General features: G+C 53.3%; 1 protein-coding gene across 1 annotated transcript in view; it reads right to left on the bottom strand.

Moving 5' to 3' along the window:
- Window positions 1-1,356: 1,356 nt before the first annotated feature.
- SCN5A (sodium voltage-gated channel alpha subunit 5) overlaps window positions 1,357-16,263 on the bottom strand; it is a 103,905-nt gene continuing 88,998 nt past the window's right edge. The window contains exons 22-28 of the mRNA XM_089919169.1: window positions 15,228-15,350; window positions 13,105-13,386; window positions 10,920-10,973; window positions 10,189-10,330; window positions 9,420-9,520; window positions 7,944-8,214; window positions 1,357-4,908 (exon numbers count right to left, since the gene is read on the bottom strand). Coding sequence (XP_089775295.1) covers window positions 3,668-4,908; window positions 7,944-8,214; window positions 9,420-9,520; window positions 10,189-10,330; window positions 10,920-10,973; window positions 13,105-13,386; window positions 15,228-15,350 — 2,214 coding nt within the window. The 3' untranslated portion in view covers window positions 1,357-3,667. The remainder of the gene's footprint in view (window positions 4,909-7,943; window positions 8,215-9,419; window positions 9,521-10,188; window positions 10,331-10,919; window positions 10,974-13,104; window positions 13,387-15,227; window positions 15,351-16,263) is intronic.

Here is a 16,263-nt window from a genome sequence, read left to right as displayed (position 1 = left end):
AAGTCCTTCTACTCCGTTGTCTTGTCTCACACCCCTCTCCTCATGTTGTTTTCACTCTTTTTGCTGCAATTTCTAATACAAAATATATTTTCTTTCACCACCCAGTGTACACACAGGCACTCACCCAAGTTTTCTATGTATATCTGAAACAATAGCTTCACAAAACAACACTTATCCTAAGCACATAGCATCCACTGCTATTTTAAATTCTGATATCATTTTTAAAAAAGCTGGTCATGGCCCACTACACTGGGACATGGCCTGCCCTTTGAAATGCCCTGGTCTGGCTGGGGAGACGATTAAACAAGTGTCACAGGAGGTTAAAGTGGACTGTCTCTGCCCCTGTTTTGACCAAGGGACCAATACCAAGGGTTTCAGGATGCCAAACCATGTGTCTCTTGTATGCAGATGGCTTACAAGGGAAATGGAGCCGGACATGGGGACCCCATAGTCACATCAAGGATAGAAAAAGGGGTCCAAGGGAACCTGTTGCGAGTGGGTTTCTTGCAGAGAACTGTCATGAGTTGTTTCCAGGACCCTGTGGCTTTCTTCTGGGGGATGGCCTGTGTGTGGAGGGTGCCACCTTCTAACCCTGGCCTGCTGAGGGGGACTTCCTGGGCCTTCTTGGAGAGCTTTGACACAGAGGACTGGGCCTCGCTGGGGCTCAAGTGGACCAGCCCTGGGACCTGGAGGGAGGGTTGCTCTGGTGGTGGCCTTGGAGCACATTGCTGCTGGGGCCTGGCCGCGGGCCAGTGTGGGTGGGGCAAGTGTGCTTAGTGCTTCCTGAGGACCAGAGGCAGCAGGCAGAGAGGACCTGTGTGAGCCTCCACAACAGGGCTACCGGGAAGGTCCAGGGGCTTGGCAGGAAGAGGCTGGGAGTAGACCCACAGGTGCCCACAGGCAAAGGAAGGGTCGCGGGGCACCCGGAAGAGTGCATTCCTAGGGCTGAGGAGACTACCGGGAGAAGGCCCAGTAGGGAGTCTCCAGAAAGCCAGAAGATGCCCGTATGAGAGTCCCCTCTAGCCGTCCAGCCACCCTATCTCCGACTGTCGTAGGACTGGACACTCTCAGGATGAGGCTAAGATGGTATTTACAACAGGGTGGCTGAAGGCTGCTGTTTCACCCAAGACTGAGTGGAAAAGCCCCAGCATTGGCCTGGTTTTTACCTGGGGCCAGGGAAGATTGTCTCCACTGAATGAAGCTGAAAGGGACAGGAAGAGGCAAAAATAAAGGCTGGATTTGATGACACTGGGGGTCACCTTTGTTTACATACTGGCTTTGCGGGTATCTGCAAAAAAAAAAAAGTATGTGTAAATATATATATATATATATATATATATATATATATAACTGAATCACTTTGCTGTATACCAGAAACTAACACAATATTGTAAATTTGTAAATCAACTATGCTTCAATTAAAAAAAAAAGAACAGAGTCCAGGCCAGGTCATGTAAGCCATTTATTGGTTTGTTTTAAAAATATGTATCTCATTTACGCACGAAGTTTGGTGAGAAGTGCTTGGGTAGTTCAGACAACGGCTGGCACTTGGTGCAGCCAGCGTCGTCTGTCAGCGGCTGGCCCTGGGCACCTGCCTCAGGCTCCCAGGCTGTCCCCACACATAAAGCCCCAGTTGCCTTCTGGTCAGCTGGGCCTGCAGGCCGGCCGGCCTCCCAGCCTCATCCTCGTCCATGCAGCAGGCTCTGGGTGCCAGGTGCCAGGAAGGGCACACACCTCTCCAAGCCTTAAGAGCACAGCACAGAGAGCTACAAAAATAAGATTTCCACTCAGAGAAGTGTCGCTGGGACAGTTAAAAACCACATCCCGCACTGGACTCAAAGGGAACATGGGAGAAGAGAAATCACTGGGGTGGAAGGGGGTGGAGGCTGGGGCTGCCACCAAGGGAACCCAGGTGACAAGAAGAAACATAATACTTGTCTCGCCGGCAGTGTCCCCTTAGCTCCCCACGGCCAGCTCCCTGACGGCTCGGCGAGGTAGGTTAGGACAGGCAGCTTCTGGCTTCCCGGGCTGCCCTGAGAGGTGGCTGCCGCCGGGTGGAGGGCGGCTTTGCTGGAGAGCGGATTTGGGCAGCCGAGCCCCTGCCTGCACAGGCTCCACCAGCCACCACTGTCACTCTCAGGGTGACAGTTCTCTACATTAAAAGATTTGCATATGCTAAGTAGGATTGTCAGCAGCTGAAGAGGCCCTGGGGGTGGTAATTGGACTAGAAAAAGTATTTTTCCCTGAAAAAGCCTGCTCACAAGACCTATGGGCAGCCTGGCCGCTGCCCCAGAAGGTCCTTGCATGCGGGTGCCACCAGGACCCTGGGCTGAGCGGGAGGGGCTGGTCCAGGGTCACACTACTCCCTTTCCCAGGGGGCCTGGGGTCCATTCTCCTCCCAGGGCACAGGGACTGGGCCTGAGCCTCCTGAGGCCTCTTCTCTGCACAGGGCCCAAACAGCCCTCCCCACTCCCATGCCACTGCATCTGGAGAGGAGCTGGAGGCCACACGGGCATCCCCTCACAGCTGGGCAGAGGCAGAAAGGTCCGGAGAGAGAGCCTGGGTGATGACAACAGACTCCCTTCTCCACATGGGCCAGGGGCCCCTGCTCTGAGGGCTGTTGTGTTTCTCAGCCCTAACCCCATGGGCTCAGCCTTCTCTTCCTCGCCTGTGGGGCAGGGCCGGCCAGGCTGGGCAGCAAGGACAAGCTGGGTGGCAGGAAGTGAGTGGGGCTCCTCCCTCAGGCCCTTCGTTTAACGTTAATACACTAACAGAGGCCACGCTCTCCAGGGAAGAAAGGCAACATCAGTGCCGAGGACCAGCCCTGGGACCCGGGACACTCTCTTCTGGAAGCTTGTTGTATCTGTAGAGCTGACCCCAGGGTGGCCTGCATAAAAATACAAGGGGAAAATGGACCTTGGGGACAATGGAAGGCCAGGATGAGCCCCGGCTGACAAGAATCCCACCCATGGGGGCCGGGAGGAAAGGCCTGTCTCCCTTAGGCTAGGGCAGAAGAGGCTGCCTGGTGCTCACCTCGGGGAGCCCAGGCCACACGTGGCCTGTGTCTGGCCTCTGTGTGTATGAGAGTGTGCACACGCATGAAGGGGAAGGGGTTCAGCCCTCTTGGCACCTTAGCCCAACCCCTGGGCAGTGAAGGCCTGTGGGACCCACACTGGATTTCACTTTTGCTTTGACAACAGAGTCCCAGCAGCTCCATAGACGCTCTTGTGCAGAGTTAAGAAGAGGCAGCGGGAATTGCTGCCGATCCGTCCATGAAAAAAGTTAGTTCTTTGCTCAAGTAAAAAAATATCAAATATAATAAATTTATGAAAGCCCGTTCACAACACATACAGTCTCAGTTTTGTATTTTGTCTCAGCAGCTGGGATGGAGTTGCTTGTCAGAGCCCTGGGGTGTTGCCTGACCAGACCCTTCCACCAGGACTGGTACACTTGGGGCCTCTAGGGACAGGCCACCCCGAATGGCTGGCTTAGCCAAATGCTTCCAGCCGTCAGCATGGTGCACAGGACTCTGCCTTGTCGGTCCATGGGGCTGAGGCTCATCTCTCACTCCTGAAGCCCAAAGCAAGGACAGATGGCCCAATGGCTGCTGGTCTGGGGCTGCATTCGGGTTTGCCATGACGCTGTGCGCTGGCCCACCGGGGCACGCTCACACGACAGATTCACGGTCCCTGTCTGGGGACGGGGGGATGTCCGCGAGATCCTCGCTGGGGCTGTAGTCAGATGCCCGTGCCTGGGGGTTATCGCTGGTGGCCCTGGTGACGCTGTCGTAGGAGGGTGGGAAGGACGTGGAGGAGATGGAGGAGCTGGAGAGCGGGACAAGGCGCTGGGAGAAGTTCTCGTTCATCATGTAGGCGATGAGGCCCTCCTGCTCGGGGGCATCCTCCTCGGAGAGGCCGCTGCCGCCCGCCTGCTGGCGGAAGAGGAAGGAGGCGTGCTTCATGGAGCGCCGCAGCAGGTGCCTGCGGAAGGCCCGTTGGATGATCGAGGCCGACACCTCCTCGTGCTTGCGCCGGAGTGTGGTGGTGATGGGCTCGTACGAGATCTTGGACGGGTTGGCCGCCATGAACTTCTCCTCCATTTGGATCTTCAGGGCGTCCATCTCCCCAGACTCGCCCAGGACCCTCTTGGTGAAGGCAAAGAGGATGTCCATGCAGTGGATACGGTCCCCGCTCACCATGGGCAGGTCCATATTGATGAGGCTTATCTGGTTGGGCTTGGCGATTCGGAGTGGCTCAGACAGGGCGTCAGCAAAGTCGGACAGGGCCGAATACTCAATGAACTGGGTGGCCTCCGGGTCAAACTTCTCCCAGATCTCATAGAACATGTCGAAGTCATCCTCGCTCAGGGGCTCTGTGCTCTCCTCCGTGGCCACACTGAAGTTCTCCAGGATGATGGCGATGTACATGTTGACCACGATGAGGAAGGAGATGATGATGTAGGTGGTGAAGAAGAGGATGCCCACGGCGGGGCTCCCGCAGTTCCCCCGGGAGCCGTTGCTGTTGGGCAGGGTGGGGTCGCAGTAGGGAGGCCCCGTGTTGAGGATGGGGCTGAGAAGCCCGTCCCAGCCTGCCGACGTGGTGATCTGGAAGAGGCACAGCATGCTGTTGGCGAAGGTCTGGAAGTTGAACATGTCATCAATGCCAGCCTCCCACTTGACGTAGGCGAAGTTGGCCATGCCGAAGATGGAGTAGATGAACATGACCAGGAAGAGCAGCAGCCCAATGTTGAAGAGGGCGGGCAGGGACATCATGAGCGCGAAGAGCAGCGTGCGGATGCCCTTGGCCCCGCGGATCAGCCTGAGGATGCGGCCGATCCGGGCCAGGCGGATGACTCGGAAGAGCGTTGGGGAGAAGAAGTACTTCTGGATGATGTCTGAGAGCACAGTGCCTGTGGGAAACAATGCAGACTGTGGCCACTGATGGCATTGCTGTCCTCCCTCCAGCCCAGCATCACTGGGAGGGGTCTCTGTACAGCGAGGAGCCAGGAAGAGGAGGCCTGGGTCACCTGGGGCCTGCAAGGACCCTGCCTCCACCCACCTCTTTGAGGCTCCGTTGCTGCATCTGTGGTCCAGAAAAGGAGGACCTACAGTACCTGCATCTTTTGCAAAGTGCCTTCTTAGCTCTCCGTTCCTGAGTCTCCTGAGAACACATGCAGAGCCGTACCAGGCCCATCTTCCAGATCTTGGGTTCTGAGGCCTCAGGGGACTTTCTCAGCATCTTGGTGGCCCACCTTGGACGAGAACTCGGGAACTTTTAGCTCCTTGCTACTCAAAGTGTGGTCCAAGGGCCAGAAGCCTGATCTCCTGGGCACTTATCAGGAATGCAGAATCTCAGCTCCGCCCCAGACCCACTGTGTTTTAACAAGCCCAGGTCGTTTGTGTGCACACTGAAATACAAGAGGCACTGGCCAGGCAGTCGGCCCACTCCCCGCACCTCACCTGTCGCATCTCAGCCTCTCTGAGGTGCCTCCTATGACCCTCTCAACTCTGCTAGCTGCCAGGCCTGCCCACCCATCTCTACTGACTACTCTGGATTTGGAGTTTCAAGGAGCAGGGATATAAGTTATAGGAGAAAGAGTGGAATACACTTGCCTCATATTGGCCCAAGTGACCTTTCCCGACTCCTCATATGATAATAATGTCACTGGCTGACATATGTCCAGTGTTCACTGTCAATAGGGCACTGGGCTGAGCAATTCATACCCATCCATTTAGCCCTTCCAACAGAAGAAAGGGCTTACCCTAGGAGGAAAGCTGATACCATCATCCTCATTTTCTGGAAGAAGAAACTTACCCAAGTTACCACCTAGTCAGTGAGAAGCTGCGATTTGACTCAGACCCTCTGGCTCCAAGTCGACATGTTAACTATGCCTCTCTGGTACACAAGCTCTGGGATCACTAGGTGTTCCTGAGGACAGACTGCACCTCCTGGAATCTCTGAGACTATGCCTCAAGGGCTCTGTTCCTGTTCCTGATACCCGCATTCTCTAAAGCTTCTCTCCAGTCCCACCAGGCACAATCTCGCCCTCACCCCTGCCTGGGACCTCTTGGAGCATTTCCTGACCTAACTTCCAGCTTCTAACCATCTGTCCATTACTGCAGCCATAGCAGCCCCTGCTTTTGCCTCTGAGTCACTGAAGGCAGGGTTTGAACACGGCAGAAAGATGAAAGCCAGTCACCCCAAGGCAGAGGTCTGTGGAGGCAGGGTCAAGACTGGGCCCTGAACACAAGTGACAAAAGAAAAAAAATATTGATAAATTGGACTTAAAAATAAAAGCTTTGTGCTTCGAGATAACAACCAAGAAAGTGAAAAGACAACCTACAGAATGGGAGAAAATATTTGCAAATCATATATCTGATAAGGGACTGGCCTCCAGAATATATAAAGAATTCTTACAACTCAATAAAAACATAAATAAGTCAATTAAAAAACTGAGCAAAGGATTTGAAGACATTCCTCCAAGACATTTCTCTTATTATATACCGAGATATACCAAGGAAAATGACCAATAAACACATAAAAAGATGTTCATCATCATTAGTCATCAGGGAAATGCAAACCAAAACTGCAATAAGATATCACTTCATACCCACTAGAGTGGCTATAATTAAAAAATACAGAAAATAACAAGTGTTGGTAAGGATGTGGAGTAATTGGAACCCTCATACATTGAGGATGGGAATGTAAAATGGTGCAGCCACTTTGGAAAACAGTTTGGCGGCCCCTCAAAATTTTAGGTTACTGGTTGCCAAGGGGCTGGGGAGAGGGAAAATGGGGACTTATCGCTAAATGGGTACAGAGTCTCTTTTGGGGATGAGGAAAATATTCTAAAATTAGAGTGTGATAATAGTTGCACAGCTATGTGAATATACTAAAAAGTACTGAAGTACACTTGAAAGGGTGGATTTATGTTATGTAAATTATATCTCAATAAAACTGTTGTTAAAAAAAGAACTTGGGCTCTGAAGTTAAACAGATATGGGCATGTGCTATGGTCTGAATGTTTCTGTCTCCCCCTAAATTCATATGTTGAAATCCCAACTCTCAAAGATGATGGTATTAGAAGGTGGGACCTTGGTAGGTGCTTAAGTCATGAGGGTGGAGCCCACATAAATGGGATTAGTGCCCTTATAAAAGAGGCTCATGGAGCTCCCTAGCCCCTTCCACTTTGTGAGGACATGGCAAGAAGGTGCAGGTTATGAACCAGGAAAAGGACCCTCACCAGAAAACATTATTATGCTGGTGCCTTAATCTTGGACTTCCAGCATCCAGAACTGTGAGAAGTAAATTTCTGTTGTTTATAAGTTACCCAGTCTGGTATTTTGTTATAGCAGCCTGAGTAGACTGTGTATGAATCCTGTCTCTGCTTCTCCCTAGTTGTATGATTTCCCTGCCTCAGTGCTGACTTTATAAGGTAAACTGCATGAGGCAGGTGATGTCTGAAGGAAGCTGGCACATACCTGGGTGGCTAGACTCCAGAATTTTCCATCTCCAGGGATAACTTCTACTTTAGAGGGCCACCTGCCTCCCGACTCTGGAACCTCTTCCTCCTTCAGCCTAAGGGGCAGGCTTCCCTTGGGAAGGCAGGAAAGCCCCCACAGGTCCCATTCCCTTTCCCAGACTCATCCTTGAAGCTCTCCAATCAGAGAGCTGTGTTCCAGGGTTCCAGGGAGGGTGGGGCCAGGAGGGGGTGCTGGGTCCTCTACCAGGTTGGCCCCTTGGCCTGATTGGGCCCTCCCAGATGTGTGTGTGAGTGTGTGTGTGTGTGTAGGTATGAGATGGGGGTAGAGGCAAGGAATGTAGAGAGAAAAGAATGTAGGAGCCTGGTGTACTTGTTATGGTGAAGTACAGATCCAGGGCTGGAGTAGAGGGAAAGTCCTGGCCTGGGGAGGGCTTTTCTGCCCAGCCAACTTGCATACCCACCCACGATGGAGAGGATGACAACCACGAAGTCAAAGATGTTCCAGCTATTGGTGAAGTAATAGTAGCGCAGGGCAGCCATCTTGATGATACATTCGCCTGTGAAGATGGCTACGAAGAGCAGGTTGATCTTGGCCAAGATGTTGACCTTCTCAGGGCTCTGGTCATCTGTCTCCACCATCATGGTCACCATGTTCAAGCAGATGAGAAACATGATGGTGACATCGAAGGCCTGCTTGGTCACAATGTCGAATATGAAGCCCTGGTACTTGTTCTGAAAGGAGGGGCAGAGGACGGGCTCAGCAGGGGTCTCAGACAGGCTAGCACGCCCCCATTGCTGCCTCTCAGCCCAGGCCGCCTACCCTCCTACTTCATCCTCTGGGGGGGGGCCAATGCCCCCAGACAGTCACAGGAAGAAGAAGAAGTCAGGATGCTGGCCAGCCTGGCTCTCCTGCTGAAAGCTCCCTGGGCTTCCAGGCCCAGTCCTAGGCTCTCTCTTCCCTGAGACCATCTCTGATGGCTCTTCAGAAAGGGACCTCTCTTACCCCGAGTTTCCTCAGCACATCGTTCATCATGCTTCCCTTTTTGTTCCCACTGTCTGAAGGCTCAAGGTCAGATTTAAATTTCAGTCCTAGTAATTGTCTCAGTCCTCAGGTTAACAAATTTTCTCCACTCTTTTTATGGAATTTATTTTATTTATTCTACTTGGGACTCCCCCGGTGGTCCAATGGATTCTACTGACTGTATTTATATGTGTCTTTAATTGTAAGATTATTTTGGGGAAGAGAGACAATTATAAATAAGTGAAAACACATGTGTGCGCATGCACACACACACACACACACACACACACACACACACACACACATACACACACAAGTAACCTAGAACCGAGCATGGAGAACAGGAAAGTATAAGATGAAATGGATGAATTAGATGCAAAAACTGGGGCTGCCACTTACAAGCTAGTGATTTAGGTACCATTCACCTAATTAACCTCAGTACTGCCCCCATCCTGCTCCAATACACACACACACACACACACACACACTTTTCTGGGCCAAGGGAGTCAGCCTAGCAGAGAACCCAGCACCCCTCTGGGCCCCACCTACCAGGGAACTCTACTGCTCAGGGAGTTGCAAGGATGAGGTTATGCACGGCGGTGGGGGCAGGCTGCCCTGCACTCCCTGGGGAAAGCCTGCAGCCCTGCAGGGGAGAAGGGGGCTCACTGAGAGGTTCCTGTGGGAGGGGAGTGTCCCCTGGGCTGCCATAGCTGTCTCATGCCTTCCCCTCTATCTCCGTGAGACTGAGGCCCCTGTGTGTGGTTATAGGTCCCTCCTTTCCTGGACAGGCTGAGGGCCCTAGGCTGGGCCAAAAGACTATGAAGAGGCCCTGATAGCTGGTCTTGTGGCATGGGGCCTTCCCAGGGTCCCCTCAGCTGGTCCTCCCCACTCCCACCAAATCGAGAGCCTGACTCACCAGGGGCCGTGGGATGGGCTTCTGGGGCTTCTTGGAGCCCAGCTTTTTCATGGCATTGTAGTACTTCTTCTGCTCCTCTGTCATGAAGATGTCCTGGCCCCCTAAGTGCAGAGAGACAGGCACCAGCTTCATTTTGGAGTTCTCAGAGCCCCCAGCATGGAGGGCACAGGGATCTCGCCTCCTTGATGAGGATGCCAGGGTTGCGCTCCTCCGCACTTCCTCTCCCGGGGGAGAAAAGTGTGCCTCTATCCTGCACCAGAGATTCCCCCCACCCCCGGACCTGCTTCTCCTGAGTCCCTGTCCCCATTCTCCTTGAGCTCTCTCTGACTTTGTGACTTGCAAATCCAGTCCCTACTCCCATCCTCTCCCCTGCCCAGCTCAGCCACCTTGGAAGTTCTCTCTGCCCACTTGGTTTGCCTGCCACCCAATCATGGCCCCTCTGATGGAGCTCCTGGAAGACCCTGGCCTCTGTGCAGCACCGCCCCCACCATTGTCCCTGATCACGGACCAGGTAAATAGACACAACCCTCACCCCAGGTTCTCTTAGGAGCCTCATCTCTCAGACTACGGCAGGCGTGGGGCCCCTTGTTACAGGCTTACAGCCCTAAGCAGGTCACATCATAGACACACCCCTCTCCCACCCTATCCCAACAGGAGCAAGAAGAGGACCATCCCCAACAGGAAGGAAAAATGGGGCCAGGAGCTGGAAAAGGCTCCCAAGTCCCTGGCATCCAGCCTTGCCCTGCAGCCTGGGGAACCTGCGCTCTACGTATCTTTTTCTTCTGTTGGTTGAAGTTGTCAATGATGACACCGATGAAAAGGTTCAGGGTGAAGAAAGACCCGAAGATGATGAAAATAACAAAGTAGATGTACATGTAGAGGTTGTATTCCCACTGGGGCTGCTCTTCATACTAGAGGGGAGAAACCAGACGGGAGGTCAGACAGGCGGGAATGGGGGTGGGCTGGCTGGGTGTGTCAGAGGAAGGTCACCACACAGGGTGTATGTCTGAGTGTGTGTGATGGGTGGGTGGGGATGGAGTTGAGAAGAGTGGGTGGTGGCAGGTGATAAGGGCAGGCATGCTGGGCTCAGGGCTGGCACAGCGTCCCTGCATGGCTCCTTCCCCTGGGCCACTGGGAGGTTTGAGTATATAGGGGCATCTCTCAGCCTGCAACTGTCAGTGTGATGGGGGTGGAGCACAAGGACAAAGGAGAAACTTGATTTATGTCTCTGTTGGTTCCACCCCATCCTCCTGGGGTAAGACTTTGATTCAACTAAATTACAGTGAATTTAATTTGAAAGATATTTGTAAATTTGGGGACTCCTTGGGAGACCACACAACCTTGCCCCAGGGCCAGGCCTAGGCATTCCAGAGAGGCTCAACTCTGGGTTGACACAAGAGACCTGGCCCTTATGGGATGTAGACCCTGATTCCCTGGTGGCCAAGAAGCTGGGAACCTCGGATGCCTGACTCAGGCAGAGAGGCCAGTGTGACAACCTACCCCCCTGGAGTCCACAGCTGCATACATGATGTCCATCCAGCCTTTAAATGTTGCCTGGAAGGAAAAAACAAAAGTAAGGAAATCATTTAATCCTGCATCTATGGAGCTACTTAGGGCTCCTGTCTGGGCAGATGAGGCCAGGAAATAACCTGCTACAAGAAGCAAGCAGTCCATCCCACCCTTTCAGCAGTATCCAAATGGCTGGGTGGTCAGGGAAAGGCCTTCTTGTTCAGGGCTGAGGAGGAGGGGAAGCCAGCCAAGCAGACACCCCAAGAAGGTCATACAGTGGGGGAATAAACTTCTTGATGTTGGTCAAGAGACTTCCCTTCAGATCCACATTCATTTCAGATTCTAAAATGACACAGAAGCGCACAGCAGGTATCAGGGAGAGAGAGGTGGCTCTTGGGCTCTCAGTTCTTACTTAAGGTGGACTCCAGGGCTGACCTGGTCCCCTCTGTCATGAGCCTTATTGCTTCTGCTTCATAGCTTTTCAAAGGAAGTCCCTGAAGAATCCCAACCTTCCCTCATACTTAAGGGGGTCCTTTTGCTAGTGGTGTGTTGGCAAATGGCTAACAAATGGCTTTCCAGAAGAAAAAGAAAAGCCCTGATTGTTGCGTTTGCCAACTTCTCTGTGTAAATACTCCCATCATTGTCATCCTTAAGTTGCCAACGTGTCATTACCGAACACAGAGTTGGGAAGAGATGCACAGGAGCACAGCGTTGTAATATTTCCACTGTATGGATATAATAGGTGTGAATAACCTCAGGAGCATAGATGATAATAAGTGGTAATGGTGAGTTCTGATTTCGTTTCAATATCATTGAGTTAATTACAAGTTTAAAAAATCTAATTTTTAATAATGGCTTGCCAAATATTGGAAAATGTAGCAATTGGCTCTTGTGAGTCCATACATGCCAGCGCTGGCATGGCACACAAGGCAGGAAAGAGGAGGCCGAATAGGACAAGGTCCTGGCACTGGCTGCATGGACTGCCCAAGTCTGGGATGCTATGATGATTCAGAAAGAGCCTAGGGGACATGCTTGGTGGTGAGATCAATTGCCTAGCGGACCTCACCTGTGTCCTTGGCAAAATCCGATCGTGTCCTGAGCCTACTTTCAGGGTATAAGCTGGTCTGCACAGACTTTCCATGTCTAAGAGTTTTCATGAGTCAGGCAGGGCAGAGGGAAACCAAGGCAGCCGCAGAGAAGGCAACTGCTTCAGCTCCCTGTGCCACGGGGCCCTCACCTGTACAGAGAGGCCTGGAGATGCTGTGGGACCTGCTGGGGACCACCCAAGGTTACGAGATGCCCGTGGCCGAATTCTTCCCAGCCACTGTGCGGTTCTGTCTGCAACAGAAAGGGGGCTTTCCTTCCAAGTTCTGACATTCAGAAGGGAAAGTCACAGGGATGGAAGGCGCTCTGAGTTTGGCTCTAATCATGTTCCCCACGAGGCATTTCAGGGGAGTCGCTGGAGAAAGCTATCCCTGTGATTTAAGAGGTGGGTGGAGGTGCGAGGGGATGTGCCAAGCTTCCCTCTGTTCTGGGGACTAGAGACAGGTGTCTGGGCTTTTGGTTGGGACAGCAAGAAGAACAAGCTGCAGCTTTGCATGTTATGGTTCAGATTGATTTCTGTTGTCAAGGTTATTTGTATGCTGTGCATTATAATCACTGAAGCCACTGTCCTCACAAATCAATGGAAACTTCGGAAAGACTGGGGAAGGCCATGCGTGTTTAAACATCACACATCTTGCACATTAGAGATGAAAGGAAATATATTCTTTTAACAATGCAGGAGGTATCACTACCTTTTATAACAGAGGGGTGGCCAGAGTCACAATTTTGATAACAGTTCAGTCCCTGGGTGTCTATGGTCGTTCACTTGCAATCTGTGCCATCGTACTGCCAAACTGACTGCTGTCTGGGGAGCTGGTTCTGCCGTAGTGCTGAAGCCCCATGCCATACTTGGAGAATGTAGCATCTTCCTTAGAATGGAAAATCTGGGGCCTTCCCAAGCAGCCAAGAATTCCCTGGAGAATCCTAAGTCTCTTTTGGGCAACATGATCCTATCGTGAGGATCCAGAGTGGCCTTGCTCTCCCTCTCCTGCCCACAGCACAGGGGAAGGTGCCTGTTGCTGGTCAGCTGGTAGGAGGAAGGAAGGCCCTTCCCCACCCCCACAGGACTTACCACCTGCAGAAGGGCCAGGTACCCGGCCCCCACGTTGTCAAAGTTGACTTTCACCTTGGTCCAGTACAATTCGCCAGTCACGTTGAAAGACGCACAGTCGCTCTTGTTGTTCACGATGGTGTAGTTCAAGGGCAGGTCTCCCTCAGTCTGGTTGATGCATCTCCCAAACTTCCCCGCGAAGAGGTTCACGCCCATGATACTGAAGATGAGCCAGAAGATGAGGCAGACGAGGAGGACGTTCATGATGGAGGGGATGGCACCCACCAGGGCATTGACCACAACCTCAAGTGGGCAGAGAAGAGGCTCAGTTCCTGGGGGTGCCCAGAACACACACCCTTTTCAAGAGCCCCAACCTACTGAACCTCATGGGTATAGGTCCCTTTGGGGGTGGGGAACAATTCCTGTCCCCAGTGAAGGGGAACCCATGGCTGGAAGCTCTGGTGGGCAGCGAGGGGAGTGAGAGAGAACACACACGCCTTTTGCTTTGCACCCTAAAGTCTGACACAGCTCAGAACATCTGCCTTTCCCTTCTTGGCTCTGCCCGGAATCCATGACCTTCAGACTTAATTTTCAGCAGGGTCTGTGCTGGATGAGTATGCCACAAGTCTGATGAGAAAGGGCCTCTGGAGATACACTCTCTGAGCTAAGCTTCTGGTTTCCTTTGGGGTTGCTGCTACTGGGATGGATGGGTGTTCTCCTGTAAAGTGTGCCCAGGGGACCTCCGGGTGGTACGTCTGGAGGGTGCTCTGACAGCCCTCCCATGCTGCGGTGGGAGCAGGGCTGGCAGGGTGGGTGGTGTGCACGCTCCCTGTGCCTCTGCCCTCCCCAGGGAGAGGCTCTCTGACCCCATGGGGCCATGGCCCCATGCTCTTCATTTAAACTCACAGCACCCAGGAGAAGTATCCTTGGCAAAAATAACTGGGGATTCCACTCCAGTGAGGGAGCTAGTTCTCAGCTGTCTGTGAGCCAGGAACATGTTTGCCACACAGACTAGGAGCGGAGCTGGTGTGGGGCTGGGCGGTGGATGTGGTAATGCTGACACACGCAAAGAAGGGGGTCGGTCCGTGGCCCCCCAGCAGGCATGATGAACCTGGGAACAGGGTGGGAAACCAACTCTCCCGTTTGCCCTTCTCTGGCTCTGTGGCCACAGCAGCCACAGCAGAGGCATTCCTGGCAACTAGTGTCTCCCCCATGTCCCCTTGTCCCAGAACAAAATGTCCTTGCTCCCAAAGAGACATTTAACTTAGGTCGGATTATTCACTTGTGAATGGCTTCCCACCAGAAATAAACAGCTTGCTTCTCCATGGATTGGGGGTGTGAGCAAAGTTCAAAACCATCAACCAAACTGGGGCTGTGTAATGGTGCCTGCGGGGTCAGTGAGAGACACACAGATGTGTCTGCTAAAGTCACAACAGAACTGTGAACATTTTGTAAAAACAAGAAACAAAAAAAACCCCACACACAAACACATGGGTTCGTTTTCTTGCTATATAAAATGGATAATGTTTTTTCTTGGTGGGCTTTTCAATTTGCCTTATATGTGCACATTCTTTGGTAAAATTTGGTGACTTGAAACAAGCGCAGAGGGCTCTGCACTTAGAAAATAGTGCCAAAGAGTTTACTAAGCAAATACAAGCTGCTCTCTCATGGTGAGAATACAGCTGGCTCCTTCCTTGCTTCCTTCATCCTCCCTAGCACTGCCCTACTGCCTATCACAGACAGAGGGAAGGCAGCCTGGGATGGCCAGGAGGCAGGGGGGACAGGGATGGACACATGGAGCCGGGGCACACACAGACACGAGGCCCCGCTGGAGAGCAGAAGCCGAAGGGGCCCTGGGCCGGTGGGGCTGGCTGCAGCTGAGACGGCTGTGCCCCAGGCCTCACTTCCTCTCCATTATCCAGGGCTCTCTGGCCCTCGTGGAGCCCACAGGGCTGGGGGTGGCAGGCCTGGGGGGAGGTTCTCACAGCTCTCCATCTCCGAGTGCCACCAAGCCCAGCCGTGCTTCCTGGAGATCCTGCACATGCTCCCACCGGGTCAGGGCCGCCTGGACAGCAAGTGGGCCTGCAGGTCCCCTCCATGGAGCCACCTCCCACTGCCCCTGTGGGAAGAGCCACCCCTCTTACCCTCATGCCCTCAAATCGTGACAGGGCTCGCAGGGGTCGGAGCGCACGCAAGGTCCGCAGTGACTTGATGGGGCCCATCTCAGCAAAGCCCAGCGCATTGGCCACCAGGCTGATCAGCGAGACCTGTGGGAGGCAGGGTGGGAGTGGAGCCATGGGGACAGCTCGAGACAGTGGCAGGGCTCCTGGCCCACCGAAAACAGGCTGGGTGTGAGAGAGCCAGCAGGTCTTCCTGTGTCCAGTCTTTCTGATTCCCGGCTGGATCGTCTTCACAGGCTGTCCTGCATTGGGCCAGACTTTCCGCAGCCCAAGAGGCTGGGGGCAAGCCCAAGCATGTCCCAGCTTTCAGACCTCCACCGAGGGCCTGCTGTGTGCACTTCACACACACACATACACACACACTCACACGTCTGTAATAGCCGCAATCACCCCAGGATTTGGAATGCACCTCTCAGTGCTACAGATGAGAAAACTGAGTTCCAAAGCCACCCGCTAGTGTGGAGGAGCAGGGCCACAAAGCCTGCGCTTTAGGTCCCATGTGCTTTCCTTCAAGTCAGATTCTTGGGCCTGTCCGTTCCCTGCCCCAAAGTAGACTCTCTGGGGAAGAAGGACTGTCCTGAGTTGAGTATGAGCAGACAAGACAATCCTGGGGCATTTCCCCAAAGCTGGACCTCACAACATTCTGCGGTCTTCAAAGAAGGGAAGCGCAGATGGAGCCCCTGAGGGCCGTTCTCTGCTGTCTGCTTCCTCTGCCCCGCCCTCACCAGGGCATTTCCACCCAGCGGATTTTATCCTTCTGAAGTTCCAGGGGCATCCAAACCCTTCTTATGTCACTGCTGGCTGGTGATCACAGGTTAGAAGTGGCCTCCTGCCTGACCTCGCCGGCAATCACCATTACCACCACCCTAGCTCTGAGGGCAGCCTGACGGTGGCGAGGGGCCGCAGGCGGGGCCCTGACTCCCGGACCCTCCTCCCAGGCTTGGAAGCAGCAGGTTGGGAGAAGTCTGGGCAGAGGGGTTTGGAAGAGGAAGACTCCCAG

The sequence above is a fragment of the Delphinapterus leucas genome, chromosome 10 (assembly GCF_059928025.1).
Source record: "Delphinapterus leucas isolate spDelLeu-1000000601 "Yukka" chromosome 10, BTC_Dleu_Yukka2, whole genome shotgun sequence".
NCBI lineage: Eukaryota > Metazoa > Chordata > Mammalia > Artiodactyla > Monodontidae > Delphinapterus > Delphinapterus leucas.
This window is presented reverse-complemented; position numbering and strand designations above follow the sequence as displayed.